The sequence below is a fragment of the Toxoplasma gondii genome, chromosome VI (genome assembly GCF_000006565.2).
Source record: "Toxoplasma gondii ME49 chromosome VI, whole genome shotgun sequence".
Classification (NCBI taxonomy): Eukaryota; Apicomplexa; class Conoidasida; order Eucoccidiorida; family Sarcocystidae; genus Toxoplasma; species Toxoplasma gondii.
The window spans coordinates 929,127-949,246 of record NC_031473.1 but is presented as its reverse complement, the minus strand read 5'-3'; the positions used below and the strand labels follow the sequence as shown (position 1 = coordinate 949,246).

The window sequence follows — 20,120 nt, the reverse complement described above, 5'->3', positions numbered from 1 at the left end:
TATCCGGCCAAATTGGTATCGTGTGGTCGAGCTGCCGCGCTGCAGTTCATATTAATTAGGCCAACTGAGGCCCCTTCAAGGAAGGTCGCTGTGCCGAAGTAGAACACGACAGCCGAGTTTGGAGATATATTCAGACAACGCCAACGAGAAGATACCAGCCACAGTACAATCGGCCATGATCCTGTAGGACGGACATCATGGGCTGAGCTGATGCGGTGTTGCGCTTGATGCGGTCACAGGTTTGCCTGAACACAACTTCATACCGCCGACCGCCGCGTCTTCACAGGAGCAAAAGCACGACGGATGAAGGAATTTTTCTGCCTGCAGATATGCTAATTAGTTAACTGGCCAACCATATACACTGTACAGAACCAACCTTGGGTCCATGTGAGGCCTCGGCAGTTACTACCAAGACGCATTTGCGCAGTGGTGCTACTATGTGAGAGGGACACTTGAAATGCTTTATACATTGGCGACAGGTGTATTATTTCAGCGTGGCCAAACAGCCGAAACGAGCAGACGATTGCTGAGCGATGAGAACGGTGCTGGGGAACTACGCGGTGCCGAAAAATATTCACTGAATTACTAGCTCTCCGTCTTTTGGCTTGACGTCAATGTCGTACTCAGACGCTTGCTGGGAAGAAAGCACGCGGCCCTGCCTTGATTCCGCGACGCACCCGGGTGATCCCCCCACTTACTTTTTGACTGTGGCGTTCTAGGTAACCGTTCTTGTTGCCCACACTGGGTTCGCATAGCCGGGTGCATTCTCTCCGTAATATAGAACCGTTTTTTAAACAGTTTGGAGTCCAGAAGTCCGCTGTTTGTTTTTACCCTCAATCATAAACTCCGCAGGGGAACTGTTATGTGTCTGCGCACCGATACGCGTGTAGGGGCAGTAATCGCACCGTGGGCAGACAGTGGCAACATAGTTGTTTGTTCATCCAGTTTGCCACACCAGTGACGTCGTCCGCTGTTACAGGACATCTGGAAAAGTGTGTGCCAGCTGCGGTGGGGAGGTGGCTTAACTCATGATCGTGTCAGTTCTGTGGCGCAGTTGGGACTCGCATTTAACAGAGAGGCAGTTCATGCAGCGACAAGCAGGGACGTGTAAGCCTTGACAACCTGCGTTTCGTGTCTAAAAGCAATTCCTCGCAGCTCAGGCTGTTGGGTCCATCTATTTTCTGGTCATATTTCGACAACACCGTCGTTTTTGGTGAAGGATGGCGGAAGCGACAGCCCAAAAGAGACAAAAGAAGTGAGTGTCAGGACACGTTAATACAAAATTCGTCTTTTCTACACAGCGGATTAAAGGCTGACAACCGACCCGTCGGGCTGCAGCGCAGCTTTCATAAAGGAAAGGACGGAAACCCTTCCTTCATCTACAGCCTACATGAATGATACCAACCAACTGCTTTCTGTGTCGCTATGTTCTGTGAATCGTATTTGCTCGTCCAAATGTGACATTACTAACTGTAAAGACGATGATCATTCAAAGACATCTGTAGAGAACTTGCAACAACGCCAGCACTTGTCTTCGCATCATGTAGTTTCAGGAAGCGTAGGTAATTTCACTTTTCCTGTCTGTGCATGTGCTTCTAGTTCGTGTGTAGCTGCGGTCCAAATCCGTGTCCTGAGTAGCGTCTTCGTAAATAGTTTACTTCGGCACGGTTAAAAGGTACCATTTTGATAATGGGGTCAACCTCAGGTCGACGTGGGCTGGATCGAACAACATTCGGTGCAGGAGGGCAGTGCGGACTTCATTTTGTTAATGAAAACACATTCGTACCCTGCAAACTCGTATGTCGTGCTCCACAGACCTAGCATGGTAAAATGCAATTGTAGGTTCGTTGTAGTGGCGTTTTCGCGCGTCAAGTGGATATTTTTCTTGTCAGTCCTTCGAATCTACTGTTCAATACAGCTCGCCTGCGCAAATCTGTATGATGTGGTTCAATGATTTGTTTTTGAAATCTATTGTATTCAGTTCCCTTTCGGTACATCGGCAGCCCAGCGTATGCTGAGGAACGAGTCAGATCATTTCTTGAGTTAAACAGACATTTTTAGCTTGCGACCTAGTTGTCATTATAGCAGGCAGCTATGATGCAGGGATTAGAAAAATGACTCTGTATTCGCCTCATTTGTTTTTCTTCCCTTATCGGGGTTCTTATGCAGGCATGGGCGTTTCCGCGTGTTGGTCTGCGACCCCATCGACCAAGCAGGGATGGACATTCTTTCATCTTTCGCTGATGTCGACACGAAGCTAAAACTTAGTGAAGAAGAGTTGTGCAGGGTTGTTGGTGAGTCACGTTGGTGTGAGATAGTTTTCGTTTAGTGCTGAAGTTTAAAAGACTGTACAGGAAGTTGAAGGTGCTGGCTCAGCTCCGGAGACACCAGGTCACAATAGCATAACCACGTTGCAATCCCAAGTGTTACAGGATTCATCTTAAGGGATGCTAAGTGACCTCGCCCCCAGAAGGGTTGTGGCGAGCATTTGACAGGGAAGGATCGGCTCGCAGTTACCACACTCCACGAGAGCTTTTAAACACCTTCCCGAATAGATCGGAACAAACTGCAGCTGGCAGTGCAAACGTGGCTTCATGTCGCGTGACATTGTTGGTCTTTCTATCCCGACCGGTTGTCTTTACACACCAGAGGATCGCACACGTCGTTCTTCGTATAGAAGTGGTTGACCGCTTCACTTGCCCTTCCAGAAGTTACTTGATATTTTATGAAAATGCTGGCAGTGGCCGTAGGGCCCGTTTTGGATGCATGAACCACCGGAAAAGCGCTTACATATGTGTCTCTGCGGTTTATTTTAGGTAGGGTTAGCAGAGGCGGATTGCTCCTTTGGTAGCACGGTTGCCACAGGGCGGCTGGTGATTCGATACGGTCTCAACATGTGACGGTCTTAGCATCTTTCCGAGAAGCGCGATTTTATGGAGTATACGCGAATCAGCTTTTTTCGGAAATTCGATATACGAAGACTGGAACATACCATACACGCCCCTAAGTAAACGGCTCTAGCGGCCTGAACAATTCAGAATCTTGATTGGCAGCCGCAGCAGAGAATACGATTGAGTCTGATATCCAAACATTGCATGCTGCATCTGTTTCAATCGCCCAATGCTACCTCCCCATGTATGCGTGTTGGCAATGTTAGAATCAGACGCAGACAAGAGAAGAAATTCTAGATTTGATTTATGCAGGGGTAAAATAGGTGGGTAGATGAAGGCTTCATGGATTCGTGAAATGAGTTCGGATGGTCTCGCATGCATGGTTGAGGTTTCTGGTTGTATTCTGGATTGTGGCAAGCTTGATGCTTCTAGGTAGGGTACTCGATATATCGCAGTGTGTTAGCATCTGGTGGTCCGTTGAAGAGGGTCGGAACTTCCAGGCTGCCAAACGGTACTGGGCCATACGCAATGTCCGAGTAGGGAAAAATTAGACAAAGCGATGGTGACGCGTACCTTATTCAGTGGTGGAAACCAGCGTTGCCGCGTAAAGGCCTGTAGGTGCTTGCCGTCTGGTGAACCTATCCACTTTTGGGATACCATATCTCCGCCGTAAAAGAGTAAGGTCGCGAAGAGAGACCCAGTGTTCTTCCCAAAACATTTATGTGACCCCACATGGCCTTCCATAATGCAAAAAGAAACTGTCCCTCCGTGACACGAATGCGTTACGTAAAGCATCTACACAGGTATCTTCCGGAAGCTACTTTAACGAGAAGCTCAGGTAGCTACAGAGAATACTCACCTTCCATCTGCTCGTTTCCTTTGCAGGCAACTACGATGGACTCATGGTTCGCAGTGGCACAACCGTGACAGAAAAGATCATCAAACACGGCCAGAAACTCAAAATCATCGGTACGCAACCACACGACGTGTCTTCTTGTCTTCAATCTTATCCGTCTCTTTGTTCGGTGTGGTAGCATACTTTCTATGTCTTTATAAAGGCAAGCTCGATGCGAAATAAATAGTACTCCTTTCGTAGGTCGTTGCATCTCCGTTCAAAATAAAGAGACAAAAAGTCAGACGACGTTGGAGGATGTGACTACTTGTACATGCGACTGTCAACCGTTCCTTGTTCGTTTCCAGGTCGTGCGGGAGTTGGGGTGGACAACGTCTGCGTCGATGCCGCGACAGCTCAGGGCATCTTCGTGGTTAACTCACCGAATGGCAATACGTAAGATTTGTTTTCGTGTGTGCTGCCTCCCTTCGTGGCCTTTTAGCAGAACCTTCGTTACATTGCAGTCGGTGGGAGTCAGGAACCAGAGAATTATCTTCCGGTGTCGAATGAGGGACAAACAGCTTCACTCGTGATACCATTAGCCCAGATGTTGGCGCGTCTACACAGAAGGATGCATTTCAATGACGTTCCTTAACTTTTTGTTTCAGGATGGCCGCTGCGGAGTTGACGCTGGGCCTGATGATGGCTCTCGCACGCAAAATTCCCCAGGCCGATGCTTCCGTATCAAGAGGAGAGTGGACTCGGAGCAAATTTATGGGTCGGCAGCTGAATCAGAAAACTATCGGAATTATCGGTCTAGGTCAGGCAAGTGCTACCTCTCTGCTGGCCGCATACAAATGTCCCGCCCTGAATGGTTTCCTCGTGTTCCCTTCTGTGCAAATAGTGGCTCAACTTATGCTGGCATGCACGAGAGGATGCGATCCCCAGTGAATGTATGGCGTTCGAATTCAGTGAAGCCAGGCAAAAAATTGATTGTATTGTTATACACGGAATTCGGTCTCATAGTATGGTCCTTTACGAACCACTGTCGAAGCTTGCACATAAAAGCAGTCCATCGAAAGTTTTGTTCTCTGTATATGCAAACGGAGGAGAGCACTCGTCATATATTAAAAAACCATACCTGAATACCTATAGCATGAGTACAACTTAACAGTATCATAGACGCCCCCGCTTGTTGACCCCTGAAGTACATTTCCTGTTGCCGATTTTGCCGCTTAATTGATAAATATGGCCACACGGGTCACGGTCTGAATTTCTGTGTAATGCTCACATCTTCCTTTATTGCGACATCCCTGTAACAACTTCATCCGGTTTTCGTTTCCACTGAGTAACAGGTGGGCACGCACGTCGCTCGAGTTTGCACTGCCCTCGGTATGGAAGTGTTGGCTTACGACCCCTTCATTAACGAGGAGAAAGCTAAGGCAGTAGGTTGCAGGAACGTCGCCTTGGAGACTCTTCTCGCTTCCAGTGAGCACACAAAAGCTTCTCTTTACGCCACAATGGGGAGTTAGTCTTTCTCTTGGGGGAATGTGGGTTTGTTCAAGAGTTACCGCAGGTGCATATGATCCTGTGTCCCACATCAGCTGGATTATGCTTGGTTACCTCGTTTCAAAACCACTCAGTGAGGGACGTCTCTACCTACTGTCATCTCTGCTATGGTGAGGCCCTATGGTGAGGCAGAGTTCGAGAGAAGAGCCGGGATGACAAGCGGTGCGTTCCCAAAGTAGAACAGGTGTTTTCGTTGAACTTATCTAGTGCAGGGTCAGATTTAAGGCGTCGTTGCCCATGGATTGGGCAGTGGCACAACCTCAAGCCGCGCGCTGTCATTATGCGCGTATGTTCCGTCCTTGAAATCTTCAGGGTTAACTTGTCATTCCGCGGTACCTCAGGGATGTGCCTCGTCATTCCAATTTGCTGATGCATAGATATTTGACTGAGAACAGGCTGTAGTGGCTTTTTTAAGGAACGGATGTTTGCAGGTGATTTTATTACCCTGCACGTCCCTCTACTTGATAAGACGCGTCATCTCATCAATGCGGACAAGCTGAAACTGATAAAGAAGGACGCGTGCATCATCAACGCCTCACGAGGTCAGGAGTATAGGCCTCACGAGGTCAGGAGTATAGGCCTCACGAGGTCAGGGGTATCACTAGTTCTTTTCTTCCTTGCGTATCTGTCACAGATCATCCGGCTGCGCATCACCTCAATTTATCCCACTTTGAGGCATTTCGTTAAATGACAGTTTCTTCAAACAGTGGCAACAATGTGTCTACCTGTGTGAAGACTGATGTCCGCTCCATCCTCCAGTTCTGAGGTTCACGGGTCAGACACTCTGATGCACAACTCCCGCAATGGCGCCGCCATGACCCCCCCACGCAAATGCAACACAGTTCTCCATTTGAATCTTCTGTATCAGTGAAGTTCCCCCGTTTGTGCGAGAAGACAAAGTCATTCGTCTCCCGGAAGGGGGGTTGTGGCGACAGAATGTATCTGTAGATGGCCACATCGCCGAGCAGAAGCTCCTAGGTGGTTGACTGAGACGTCACGGTTTTACCTGAAGTGTTTCATGAAGCCAGGCACATAGATGAACCCAGGCATTTCTGTCATCGCTGGGTCCAGGGGGAGTCATTGATGAGAAAGCAGTTGCTGAAGCTCTAATGGCCAACGAACTTGCTGGAGCGGCTTTGGACGTCTTTGAGGAGGAAAAGGAATTCAGCAAAGACAATCCGCTTATTCAAGCGAAGGCTAACGGCAGAAACATCATTCTTACCCCTCATATAGGTTCGTCCATCAACCTGATGCGTCCAGAAAAATTTTATATATACAAATATATGAATATACATATATATCAGTCCTTTGTACACGCTTGTACAGCAGTAACCGGAATATGTCTTTTCGGTAATGTGCGGTGTTCTTTGTGGTCGTATTGACTTTTTGGTGAATCTGCGTTTGCCTTCATGGGCGTTTCGAAGTGGATATAGAAACATCGAGAGTCCCCAGCAAGAAACAGACGCTCCCTCTCATGTGTCACCCACAGCACGGCGTTTCTTTTTTTCAGGAGCAAGCACCCTCGAGGCACAACACAATGTTGCTGTGGATGTGGCTCTCCAGTTCAGGGAGGCTCTGCTTGGTGGACTCCCCCAGTCAGCTGTCAACCTTCAAGTACAGCATCTTTCGTAACAGTACAGCACACATCCTCGGCAGAGTACAAGATTGAAATTCAGAGGTCCTGGAGAGGAAGGGCTTTTGTTTTGTCGGAGGCCGTAACAAAGCCATTGATGCAGTAGAAGATAGTCAAGATAGCTTTGTTCTTGTGTCCTTTATACGAAGACGACTGTTGCCCAGGTGGTGTTAGGGCGTAGGAGTTGATTCCTAAACATTTGCATGGCTGCGTTAAACGATTCCGTTTCTCGAGGCAGGCTATTGCTCCGGTAACTGGAGTTCCTTCGGTGAAATCGTTTCGAATAATGGCACTGGGGACAAGATACCGTCACTTAACATCATCCATGGGACGAACGATCGTTTTTTGCGATTTCGATTTTGACTGCAGTGCGTGCGCTCACAGCAACTCGTTAGTCTTGTTCATCTCGCTGAGATCCTAGGTAGGTCATGCTCGGAGACTGATCAAGCTGCCATTTCCTCACCATACGTGGGTTTTGGTACCTTCGCTTGCGTCGTTGCCCATTTCAGCAATTTGGGCAGGAATCATCAAAGGAGTGAAGTGGTGTATCTCGCAGAACTGAAGTACGGGTGCGACTTGACCATTGGCTTGGAACGGGTTCCTTCTTTCAGCCTCTCCTCATAGTCGTCGTGCTGCTGTGATTTTCGTGCCGCTTCGTGTACCTTTCCCACATGACAACAAAGAAACAAGATGCGCAGCAGTTATTTGATGTAAATGCCAACTGTATCAGGGAGGCTGTGTAGCAAATTGGTTGACGAACCGGTTGAGACACTTCACTTGAAAATCAGGGGAAGTGTTGACAGCGCAAACGCGGACGTCTTGCTCCTGTCGGCCGCTCAGGTACGTTTCCGTCGATAAAACGTTCTAGGCTATCATGTCGTCTGTTGACACGAACTGATCTCGCAGAGGACACAATCTGTTGCGTATACGAGGAAGAACAGGTGATATTGTGGTGAAATGCAGTCTGTGTGTGTCCCTTCTGTTGACCCCGGCTCCCGCTTCACAACTTGACTTAAGCTTGGGCCACATGGTGTGGTAGAAACACACGTGTTTGCAGGGCTCACACAACGCCGCCGTAATTGCCATTACTCCAGGACACAGAAGGACGCCTGTTTTGCACCGAACAGTAGAACTCGAAAAACTCCTAGAGCTTTAGAAACTGCTTCGTAATATCACCTGTCAGTTTTATTGCGACTTTGCCCGAGTGTGTACACAGAAAACAAGTTTCAAAGCCACTCATACACACGAAGAGTGCTTTTGTTGTGCATTGGCGAAGGCCTTATCTTGGGGCAGTTGAAACTAATGTCAGAAAATGCTGAAGCGTCTCAGGGGCAATGACGGCGACTCGAATTAGCCCCGAGTTCTATCTCCCGCCTTTGCAGATTGCTCCTGTGAAGATGCCTTGCGAAGTGTTTTCATCGCGATGCTACATAACTCAAGAGTGTTTAAAATACGTGGCGGGAGATACACAAAGAAAATGAGCATGGACGTGCGGTGCTTGTGTGACGTATTTCACCAGAGTGCGCTTGGCAGCTGAGGTGCTGTTGTTGCTCGAGTGGCCACGATCGCGAGAGTTGTTTCACTACTCATCAAATGGAGCCGAAATCAAACGAAAAGTGAATTCTGCTGACCCAGTCGAGAATACCTACAACGGGGTAGAAACTTGCTTTGTTGAAAAATGCCTACCTTTCGTCGTGTTGGAAAGACGTGTACTGCTTTGTGTGGGGTTGCATCTCCGTCCAACAGGGCGTGCTCAGAACGCGTTGCGATCACATTGTAAATTTTGTGAACGTCAAGCGAATCGCTCAAGAACACAAGGTCGAGCTTGTCGTTTCCAAAGGTGAGTGGCTATACTCATGTTTTCGCAAATTTGAAGACGCCCCTGTAACAATTGAAGTGAGCCCTTGTGGTGTCCCCAAAGTGGGAACTATCCAAGCAGTTATACTGACTTATCACTTGCTATAAACAGATACCGTAAGAGTGTTAGTAGGTTATCTGTTGTTGACAGCACATCGCCATTGTCATCTTTAGTCAAGCACAGTACATTGCGAGAGGCGTTCCTATTTCCTATTTCGTCTTGCGGAGCCTTCAATCTCCAAACATGTGTGTCACTTGCACGACGTTCTCATTGTTCTTCTCTATATTTGCTGTGATTCAGAAAGCATTTGCATTCATTTTCTTTGTTACAATTGTGTCTGTCCGTGAAGAGTGTATTGGGAGACACATTCGGCTCATTGGGATGCGGAGGTATTGCGGGGCAAACCTCCTCTCCTGCATGACTCATTGGCGGAATTCCATTTTCATTTTGTGGCTTTGACAGAAGAACTGACGACGCCTCCTCAGAATTCTATTTTGGAGCTCAGGGTGGAGACGAAGAACTCGTCGGCGTCGGTGGAAGGATGCTGTGCTGTGGATGGTAGTGTCGTGCTGAGGAAATTTCTGGGCACGCCAATTTATCTTCAAATGCCCTCTCGTCGGCATCTGCATTCCAGAAGGAGACCAAATTCTGAAGCCAATTTTGAGACGTCTGGTGATGTGGCCTCCAATGGAAGTTCGGCGGGGACAGAGCATGAAGACGCGGACCTGAAAGACGCACCGATATACATGATGTATACAATTCACAGGTAATGATATACATAGAATGGTAAGGAGTTTCTCTTATACTAGTTTTCGGAAGCAAACGTTTCATCAGCTTCCCCCGTATACGGTATTGGTGTTTCTGTTGTGATTGCGAAGACAGTGTGGGTCTTTTTTATCGTAGCAGCAGCCCGAAATACAACACAGGTGTGCACGCGTGTGGTGTGGATGCTGCCGGGATGTTAACTGCAGCGACACATCAGGCACATTGGCCACTGTGGCACAAAAGCTAGCCGGTGCAAATATCAACATCGCCAACTGTCACCTGGGCCGACGTCTGGTGGATGATCCGAGTGCACCTGAGGGGAAGACAATGATGGGGCTCTGCATCTTCCACGCAGACAGTGAAATCCCCGACGAGGTGGTGACGACAATTCGCCAATTACACAACGTGAAAGAATGCAAGGTTTTTGCGACGCCGCAGTCGCTCGGCCTCGATGCCATCTAAATGGCTCTCTTAAGACGCCCTCCAGCAGCAACATGGATTTTTCGAGAGAAGATTAGTGGGGACAGCTCTTTTTGTCTTCTCTACTCGAGTGCTAGGCAACGATGGCCCTGCTTGAGCTAGACGATACGTTCAGGCTCAACGCCAAAAACTACAGGAGGCTCTGCGGAGGTGTTTTTACAGTGGAAATTGGCCCCCCGTTAGATACCAGCACAAGAAATAGGCGGATTCCTTGACGAGGGAAGTGTTTGCATTGCTTCTTGTCGGTCGGAGGCATTACGGGTTTTAAGGCGACGTTTGGTGGAAGATTGAAGACCCCTACTCGTGTGAACTTCGTCAACCTCCGACGGTTGTGCACGAGCGGCGATGATAGTAGGCAAATACGAAATTCATATGTGTGGAAAGCAGGTGTGCACGTTTGTGTATCCTTTTGCTTTTACATTAGTGGTACATTTGCATATATCTGTATATAGTTGACCCATTCTCCTGAAACTGCCAAGCAGCTTCCCGATACGAGAGACACGGAGGCATGGCGGTAAAGCACCAAACTGCAGCTCATGATGGGCCCACGGCTAAACAAAACTTTTGATTCTTATGTACGTCTCCCAGCGGCTATGCTTCACCATCCTGGAAAGGTCCAGGTGGCGCGCAGTACCTGCGTGGAGGGCAGGATTTCACAAACTCTGCACTTGCGTCTTTCGGGAGGAAGATCGCCATTTGGGTGAAACAACGTCGGAAAGACAGTATTCTGCAACGTTGGTAAGACTCAACGTCTTAATACGCATGAGAAAGCAAATACATCATTTTCACATCCCAGGCAAAGTCTTCAACTCATCAGGTGTGTGCGGGCACCAGAAGTAGCACCCAGTCACGCTGTCAGAGGCCCCGGTATCCCTGTGTCTCAACTGACTACCCAGAGTGTGCACCGTCCGTGAACGTCGACTGCATAGTGAAGGAACGAAAAGCGAGACTGGAAGTCTCAACAAGCTATCTACACCTTCCCCGCGTAAATCTGATACCGTCCAGTTAGTATCTGTGAACGAAAAATTTCGCGTCACTACGTTGACAAATAGAGTGCTTCAGTTGTGAAGCATTCGGGGGATGCAGTCACACGTTGCCGCAGCGCAAACAAAACCCCTGTGCTGGCGATGCGTACATAGAGGAAGGCTGGTTCTGCAGAGACAAGATATGATTAGCATAATGGGGGTGTGGGGAGCCTGCGGTTTGTCTTTGCCACAAGGGCATCCACCACGCTACAGCTTGCCCGAATGCATTTCCTAAGTCACATACATCTTCAGTGGCACAGAAGACGTAAAGACAAAGAAAGAAGTCATCATCATGTTGTTTAGGTTTCACCCTTAACTAGCATCGACAGACTGCAGATGTAACAGCAGCATTGACAGGGCTTCCGGGTGAAAAAGAGGGCGGAAATTGGCCCGAAGCTTTACCTTGCCCGCCCGCGATTGATATTCAATCTTCTGCCCAATAGAGATACTCATTTTTTTTACGGCGTTGAAGACCACTCCCGTATCAAGGTACACCAGGCAGAGGTATCCACTGGGACAGACAGCGGAGCAGGAGAAACTAAGAAACTGGAAGAGGGCGTTCCGTAACAGAAAACACTTCCTCTGTTTCGACTCGTCGGCAAGGGTTATTGAGAGACAGCTTCATGAATAGCATGTTTACATTCGAGCTCTTCCTTGCCTTACTGAGGTGAATCACTCTTCCCACCTTAATTATGTACAAACGCAATCACAATGAACACAATGTCTTTTATAGCGAAAGCTCTCGTACAGTTGCTGGCTCATACAAATGGAACTTGTCATTCCATGTCGATTTCGCCAACCAGATTACACATTGACAGATTTGCAATGAGGGCAACATTTTAAGGCGCTAAGAACGGCGCGGTTTCGAAGGACGGAAACACGAAAAACCAACAACAGCGTTGCGAAGCAGTAACCCAGAGCTGACTCTTAGTTATACCTACGGAACAGCCGGTCCAAGAATGTCTCCTTTCATTAGCAGAGGTATCGGACCGGAGTTGTGACCCTTTATCACCATCGCCGTCGAATCGAGGCTCTCCAGCGCAAAGATTATTCGCGACACGCTCGCTGAACAACGGACGTTTTGAAAAAGGTGTACTTCAGCACTCTCTGGTCTGCAGAAAACCCTAATTACCACGGCAGGCGCGACTCCGGCAACGGACACGGTGCTTCGGGTCAGCCACACCGAAAAGAACATCGTTTTAAAACAACTGCTCTGTAACGGAAAAAGGGAAGAAGATGTAGCCCTGCTTACCACTAAACTCCCCTATCTCGTTCTGTAAACTTCGATACTCTCGGATGCTGGTGACGGTGGAGGCATGAATACCGGCACTCAGTCGCTTGTTGCTGATATAGCGAAGAGCAGCTTGACGATCCTTTTCGATCCAGGCGGCGTCAGACAGAGGAGATCCCTCGTCGATGCCACTTATTTTACGCCTCGAAGTGACTTCCGAAAACTCGTTGGACAGCTCTTCCTCTATTGAAACTAAACTATTAACGCGTTTTCGTCGGGAAGGCAACTGAATCACGCCCCCATCCTCAAGCTCACCAGAGTCTGCTTCCTTTCCTTGTGGACTTGGTAGGAGCGATGGATACGGGTCGTTCGAAGGGAATATTACTGGCCCCATCTCCAATTTGTTTCGGTAGAGTTGCATTTGCAAGTCGTACCGCCAATGTAGTCCTTCGAGGACTAGCAAGTATTTGCGTGCCAACGACCGGAATTCTGCCGATGCCTTGTCAGCCACACGCTCTACAACAGCAAGGGCATGCGATCGACGCTTTGCTACGGCCTTGGCACCTGCTGCGAGTCCATCCAAGATACGAGTGACAAGTTTCCTGTGAGTCTTAATAAGCTCTCTCGACGACGCAGGTGGCCGCCTTTCTCTCGATGTTGCACCGTGTGCAGGGGTGCCATTGATGAGAGCGCACATTTGATTTTCTGCAACATGCACCTGCAAATCAGCTCGGAGCTTCGTTAATAAAAAAATCATATTGAGCGCCGTTTCATATGTCTCATTGATCTGTGGTGTCCCACTCTCTTCTGTGAAGGGACGTCTCCTGCTCATTTGCTCCCATGTGCCGACGGATTGGGGAGTGTTGGACCCGCTCCCCATGTGGCGGAAAAAAGCATTGCCGCCTTCTACAGTTCTTGGGCTGGTGTGGCTCGGTCGCGGCCTTGAAGGTGGGGGTGAGAACGATCTTAGAACTTGTTCTGTCTCTTGTTTCTGTGGAGATTCTGCGACTGTTTCGTCAAATGCACTGAAGCCCTTTGTCAGAGAATTGTCGATCTGTTTCAGCTTTAGGAACATGGTTGTCAAGAACGCATGCAGCTCTCTGTATGGATCCGCAGATGATAGTAGCCCGGCTTTTTCGGAGTGCTCAAGTTTGGTGCTGATATCTACCAAGAGATGCTGCAAAATTTTGTAGTACTTCCTCATATCTCGATTGTACTGCTCCTTCCCTTGAGCTCTTCGTCGCCTTCGAAGCCTTTCGCCTGCTTTACCCAGCCACTGTAAACCGAATAGGAACCTAAGGTCTGATTCCGCTGATTCGTTGGAATCTGATTCGGAAGACGGCGATTTCAGTTCTTCACTCAGCGCCTGTTGAATCAGAAATTTTGCCCCATCTGCTCCCCATAGCCCGCCAGGAACGTCGAATGGCGGCGACTCTTGTCGATTTATGCGCTGCTGCTCACTGCAAGGACCTGACTCATGTTTACCGCCTTGTAAAAGTGACGGATGTAACTCCTCAGTGTAGACCCGAAGCCCACTTGGATGCCGTTTAGATTCCTGTCCACCTCCTGCATCTTTCCCATCAATCGATTGTGTAAATTCTTCGTCACGAATGCCGTTTTGCCCATCTCCGCGCGCGGTAGGCTCCTTTGTAGTCTTCGCCTCGGACGCATCGACCGGCATAGCAAGCAACTGTTGCCAACGGTCCCCTGTCTTTGTGCGGTTTAATGGCTCTGCACTACGGTGTTCGTTTTGTACTTCCTTAGGAGAAATGATTTCGACTGCCTGTCCATCCTTCGACGCCACAGTCTCTGTGAAACCAGAGGTAGAATCCCTCACGCTCATTAGAACGGCAGTGGCTGCCGCAGCTGCAGCAGCAGTCGCAACGGCAATCGGCGCTCCGCCAGGAGGTGCTTGTTCATCTTTCTTTTGTGAAAGTTTGTTCGCCTCTTGTGTCTTTTCAGCCGGTATAAACGCGTGCACTGGTTTATGCGGCAAGGTACCATGCTGTTCATGCAGGGGAACACTGGTATCTGTGCTTTCTTTTCCGGATACGACAGGCGACGACTTCCTCTTGTTATCGGTCAGCGTATCAATGGAATGGTCTGCTTCCTTGGCAGTTGCCACCTCTGCAGACTCACTCGTGAGCGGAGACGTCACAGACGATTCAGGGCCTGGTGACATCGGTCCCCCTGCACTGATCGTATGCATCTCCGTTTCTGTCGTTCCCAACTTTTCGCTTGTCCCTATATTTCCGCCGACATCCCACAAACCCCCTCTAGGCGCTTGCATCTCTCCACTCCGATGCGATACGGCAACCCGCTCACCAGATGCCGCATGCTCTACCACATTTGCCAGAGAAGCTTGCACGACATGACCTGTGTGTAGCGCTTCCTCGGTCCTGAGAGGCTTCACTGCGGCTAACTCAGTGGCTGACTGCTGTTCCAAAGCGTCTGCCAGAAATGTCCTCTTGGATGCAGGATCTTCCAGATGCGGCTCCGATGTTCCACGGAACTGGTTCAAGTCGTCGTCCGCTGCCGGCTCTGTTGAACCGCTCCAGGCTTCGCGTGCCGAACGCTTACTCGCGCTTAATTCTTTTCGTGAACGGTGGCTGGGGCTTCCCTTGGTGGAAGCTCTGCGTCTGGCACAGGCCAGTCGTCCCTGTGTGGGATAGGGACCTTTTTCGGCCTTTTCTGGCAGCAAAGCAGGCATTTCCGAAGAACTGTTGGTTTTCGTTCCGTCACGTGTATCCCCGGAGTCCACTCTAGCCACCTTCACCGGTTCCGGAAGCGGAGCAACACTTTGGTCCACTGCCAACGCTTCAGGTTGGAAACCGATACCACCTGTGTTTTCTGAGCCGCACGGCCACATGGATATGACTTGAGGTGCCGACTCCGTTAATTCCGTTACCCTATCTTGTTCCTCTTCAATGTCCACTCCTGTATCCCCAGTGTCTGATGACGCTGCATCAAAGCGTCGTGCGGCCTCCTTTCCTTTTCTCGAATGGGGAGACCTACCGCAATCTCGGCGTCCTTTGGTATTTGTACGCGACCTCTTGGCTTGAGTCGCGGAGCGCACTGAAACCTCCAAAAGCTGGCGGTCGGAATCGGGAGGCCCATCATTCGGAACCGCAAAATCTGGGGGAACTGTGCAAGGATTCATGTCGTGCGACCCCGGAGGCAGAATCGGAAAAGACTGATGCTCGGAATCGGAAGGACGATCAACAGATTCTGTGGAAGCCGTGAAAGCCTCCACGTCGTGCGACTCCGGAGGGGCGATAACTGGGAGGGTTCCTGTCGGTCCTCCATCCGGCATTATATCTGACAGCAATAACGAGAGCCAACGGGCACGACCGTGAAATGTCACACCAAATGTATCGGCATCCTCAGCTTCCCCTGTTGAATGCTCTGCTGGAGAGGGTGGCGCTTCAGTGCCGGAGACGGTTCTCATTGGCGTCTGCGGCAGTCTGCCCGTATACCCGCTAGAACCTGACCTTAAACCTGACCCGCGATCAGCATACCTGCTGGGACTGTTGTCTGCGACTTTAGTGATACTTCTGCCCAGATCCGACCTTGCAAGCTGTAATGCAAGTTCTGTCTCAAGCTTACCCAACCAGTTATGCTGAGCATCGGATGTCGTCTCGCTTCTCGGTATCACGACCGTCAGTGCAGAATCGTCGCGTCTTGTGGTCCCTACACCTTCGACGCCTGTTGTAATTTGTTTCAGCTGAGAAGGACGACGAAGGAGACGAAGGAAACCCAGTAAGCAAAGGAAGGCGTAGATAGCAACAGTCGAGCGCGCCAGCGCCTTCCTTCTAGGATGGCGTTCGACAGACCTTCCGGTACTACCTGTGTGAGAATCGAAACTGCGATTGCGATGACGTGTCCCCGAAGTTCCAACCAGTTGGCTTAGATCAGAGCCTCCTTCTGCCAGCGTCGAGGAAAGATCGGTAGCGACCACCCGGCCTTTTAGTCCCCCTGTCATGTCTGTCGACACAGTTCTGGTTTGAGAACTTTCAGACCCACGGTCATTAAATCCGTGCACAGTCACAGCAGCACCCCGACGTGCAGGAGGCAACATCGTATATGCGGCAGACGGAATCGTCGTGGTCCGTTTTCGGGCGTCCGCTAACACACCTGAAATCGTCCGCGACTGTGGCGTCGGGCCTTTCACGTGCTCCGACTGTCGCGTTTGTGCGTGGGTCCGCCAGCCCCTGGTGGCAAGTTCACCTGATACAGCCGGTGCGCCACCATTATGGTAAAAAGGTGAAACTCCAGTCTTTGCAATGTACGGGTAACGGGAGCGCTGACCAACGAGGAGTTTCAGACTCTCTCCTTTACGCGCGCGTCTTTGCACAGTTGGCGACGATCCCTGATCATGGTTTACATATTTGGAACGTCTTTCCGTCACAATATCCTGTCCATGTCGCCGATATGTTCTCCTGGTCCTGGCGGCCCTTCTAGTGCCAGGTGTGCTGGATGTTAAACCGGATTTTCGTTGTTCCGATGGCAGGTTGTGTGCGGGGGGGACCTTTTGTGTCAGTGCAGGCATCCTCTTGCGGGCGATCACATTTCGTGTGACACTGCTTGTGTGGGGATATCGTGCAACAGCATGACCAGTCTGTGCTCGAAAAACACGTTCAGCGGCGGGGGTTAAGCTAAACGCCCCTGTCGGGGGTTCAGGTACCTCGACAGCCGTTGTCGCAGTCGTCCGGCGGCCATTCTCAGAAGAGAGGAGGGATACCCAAGGGACGTCGCCACGAACCGCCATTATACCCAAACGTGGTCACCATGCTGACGCTGTCGCATGAAGGCACTCCCGCTTCTGCTGCCAGCTCTCACGACGCAGTGATAAAGTGAGACCTCGTCCAAACTAACGGGCAGAAATGCGGCTCCCGCGGGAGAGTCCATTGTACTGAAAAGGAACCAAGTACAACCTTCCAGGTTAATCAGACAAGTACTGCCTCCAGAAAGCGTCTTTGTCTTCAATAAACCAAAAAAGCACAACCACGCGAGGTTCCGGCGTAAAAGGTGGGGGGAGCTGATCGTGCAGTGGGACGGTGGAAACCGCAGTGCAACGGATGCAGAGGATTTCCACCTTTTCCCAAAACGAGCATGAGACAGACTACACAAACAAATAAACGGTATAAGAGCTCGTGGACCGGTGGCATGAGGTATCGGGAAGTCAAGACATCTCATATTACAACAGGGTCATTGAGGCAAAACCTGACGTGTAACACTGTTGCCTTGCGCATGACCGGTCTGGACGGTCCCCTGCTCCTACAGGGTCAAACCAATGCGGAGGACGGTCCCCCTGATTTCCTCTCAACACGAAATATGATCGAGCAGACGACACATACGATAAAAATCCAGGGCCTCCCGGAGAGGGAGGCTGAGCAGTATCTCTGTCTATTTTTAGCGAACATCGATCCCGTCGATACATAAGAAAAGTCGGTGGGCAACAGGCGACCCGGTGAGGGGGGCCACCGTGCAGCGATTGCGGGCCTGACAGCAGCGCCCAAGTGGAACCAGGCCGCGCCTGGTTGTGTACATTCGCAAAAGCCAGTCAGTCAATGGCTGTCGTATAAGCCGTTGGATGGCAGTGTGACAGAGCCTTCCTGCACCGGACAGTTAATAAATAGTGTCACATTGTCCCGTGCATGCGCCCACCAGCGCAGGCACCGGACTGCAGCTTCAAATTTAGCTGACGGAGACTCCTGGGAAGCTAAAAAAAAGTATGTGCCGTTATGATCCGACGTGGGACTCTATGGTTTGCCGCGTAGAATGACGGTTCTTCGTGAGGCCACTTACATGATGAACAGGAGGTAATGGAGAGCCAGCCTTACGTACTCATTCAGAGGGATGGGGGGAAGGAGAGAACATCCAGTTGTATAGTCTACCGTTCCTGTTGATGCTGCGCTAGTCATTTCCGTTTTCCGTCCGAGTTACCGCACGAATAAAGTGAGTTCTTTTATGTAGAAGAGCTACGGAGGCCGAGCACGAGGGTACACTGCGTCGCATTATTGGAGCCACACTACGAAAACATGCAGTGGAGGGCTACCACATGCAAGTCCATCACTTTAGTTCCTTTTTCTCGTTTCGGCAGAGCTGCGTTGTTCGTTGCTAGTCAGTGCACGGGTAGGCTGCACAAGTGCTGTCACAATACTGGTAAAACGCACCTCACTAGAACGAACTGGCCTTTCCGCTTTTGTTCGTCCTGTTCGCGCAGTGTGAGCTTACTTGAGCTCCATCACGTAGCGTGAAAGAACTGAAGACGTCTCAATGGTAACGCAGTCGTCCACCTAATGTATGCATCACGGATTCTGTTCGAATCGAGCTTTTTCTCTGGCGCTAACGTGGATTTCCCGTGCGCAAGTGTTTCCATGGACCTGCACTGCATCTTGCGGCCTACTCAATCAAAGATCGTATGGTAAGACGCATACATGGCCGTGCCTTGGCTTGACATTGACCTAAATGAGCGATTTCGGAGGTGGGGTTAGGAGCTCTGCGTCAACAGTCAACTGGACGCGCTTGATTTGCCAGCTTACCTGGAATGGACAAGAGTTCACCTACAGGAAATGGAGACAGAGAAGAGAGGCGGCATATGCTGTTCTGCGGATGACGTTACACAACTCTAACCACTCTATAAGGGATATGTCGTACCACGAGTGCAACGGAATGGACGACCATAGCAAATTCGAAGCGTGGTGTGCTTCCAACGGCCTCACCTCGTGACACTGGTTCACGTTGACACCGGAAAGTCTGTGGATGCCGTGGTGAGAATAAAAGTGTTTCGCCGCATTTTCATCTGATAGCTCTTGACTCCGTCCAATGAAGTAGTCTGCTAGATGTGCGGGTAGACCTCCGACAGCATTTTTGGGATGGATAAGAAACACCGTGTTACCCTACTTCATGTGTGACTCAGGAGTGTCACAAAAGGTGGCAGTGAACTGTGGTGCGGTTTTTGAGTGTGTCAAGTAACGACTTGTCTTCTGGTTGCCTGAAGGTGTACGAAGGGGTTCGCAGTCGTGTGCTGCAAGTCAAAAATCACGCGGGGGGCGAGTGGTTCGTTGACAATACTGTCGTGACCTGAATGGCATCACCCTAAAATATGTGAAGGGGTGCACACTTGAGCTACAAACCAGTCTGCTGGAACACATGTTTTGGTGCTCGCCGGAGTGAACGGAAACTACTGAATCGACGACGAAATGTCGATGGGGGGCTGTTCATCGAGCACTACGAGTTCGTCATTTGAAACGCACCACTTTCTGACTCGTCCACCCGCGAGACAAAGGATTGTCCACACAGAAACAGTATATGTCGTCAGATTGCCACGAGTACGAACCAGAAATTGCTGTTTTAAAGGCATCACGAGTGTAAGGCGAGATGCCTACATCTAGCACACAGCTCCTCCTCTGCTCATTCTGCCAGGAACAGCACAAGGTCGTAACAAGCACCCTCAGTATCCGTTTAAAGACATACTGCTCAACTCGGCGTTGAGAGAATGGAAGTACAGAGAACACAGGCAAGCGTTTCCGCATGATGGCAGTCCCGCCGTTGCGGGGAAATCAGTGGCGAAATATCGAGGCGGAGTGCTGGCTAGCGTTTGTTTTGGAACAGCAACATCGAACCGTTTTGGGTGCATACGCTTTTATGGGATCTTGTGCAAAAGGAAAGGACTACTATGCGTGTTGGATTTTCCATCTTTTATGTTAGTCGTAGCATGCAAAAATCAAATTCTTCACTTTGCGTTCTTCGGCTCTGTGTACACTGTCTGTGGCGACACGGTTACCTTAAAGAAGTTTTGACAAGTGACAACAGTGATAAAGAGCTGGGGTG

At 49.9% G+C, this 20,120-nt stretch overlaps 2 protein-coding genes across 2 annotated transcripts; one reads left to right on the top strand and one right to left on the bottom strand.

Moving 5' to 3' along the window:
- The first annotated feature begins 41 nt into the window (after positions 1–41).
- TGME49_239820 (D-3-phosphoglycerate dehydrogenase) lies at positions 42–11,296 on the top strand. Its single transcript, XM_002366580.2, has 14 exons — positions 42–1,255; positions 2,170–2,294; positions 3,777–3,860; positions 4,092–4,179; positions 4,392–4,548; positions 5,079–5,211; positions 5,724–5,834; positions 6,364–6,525; positions 6,803–6,906; positions 7,295–7,346; positions 7,656–7,765; positions 8,672–8,765; positions 9,246–9,549; positions 9,755–11,296. The coding sequence occupies exons 1-14, from the start codon at positions 1,221–1,223 to the stop codon at positions 10,008–10,010; spliced, it is 1,815 nt and encodes a 604-aa protein (XP_002366621.1). The 5' UTR covers positions 42–1,220; the 3' UTR covers positions 10,011–11,296.
- A 589-nt stretch (positions 11,297–11,885) lies between these two features.
- On the bottom strand, positions 11,886–19,481 carry TGME49_239810 (hypothetical protein). Its single transcript, XM_018780573.1, has 2 exons — positions 15,891–19,481; positions 11,886–15,602 (listed from the first exon to the last, which is right to left on the bottom strand). Exons 1-2 carry the CDS (start codon positions 17,050–17,052, stop codon positions 12,253–12,255), a joined length of 4,512 nt encoding a protein of 1,503 aa, XP_018637643.1. The 5' UTR covers positions 17,053–19,481; the 3' UTR covers positions 11,886–12,252.
- Positions 19,482–20,120: the final 639 nt, after the last annotated feature.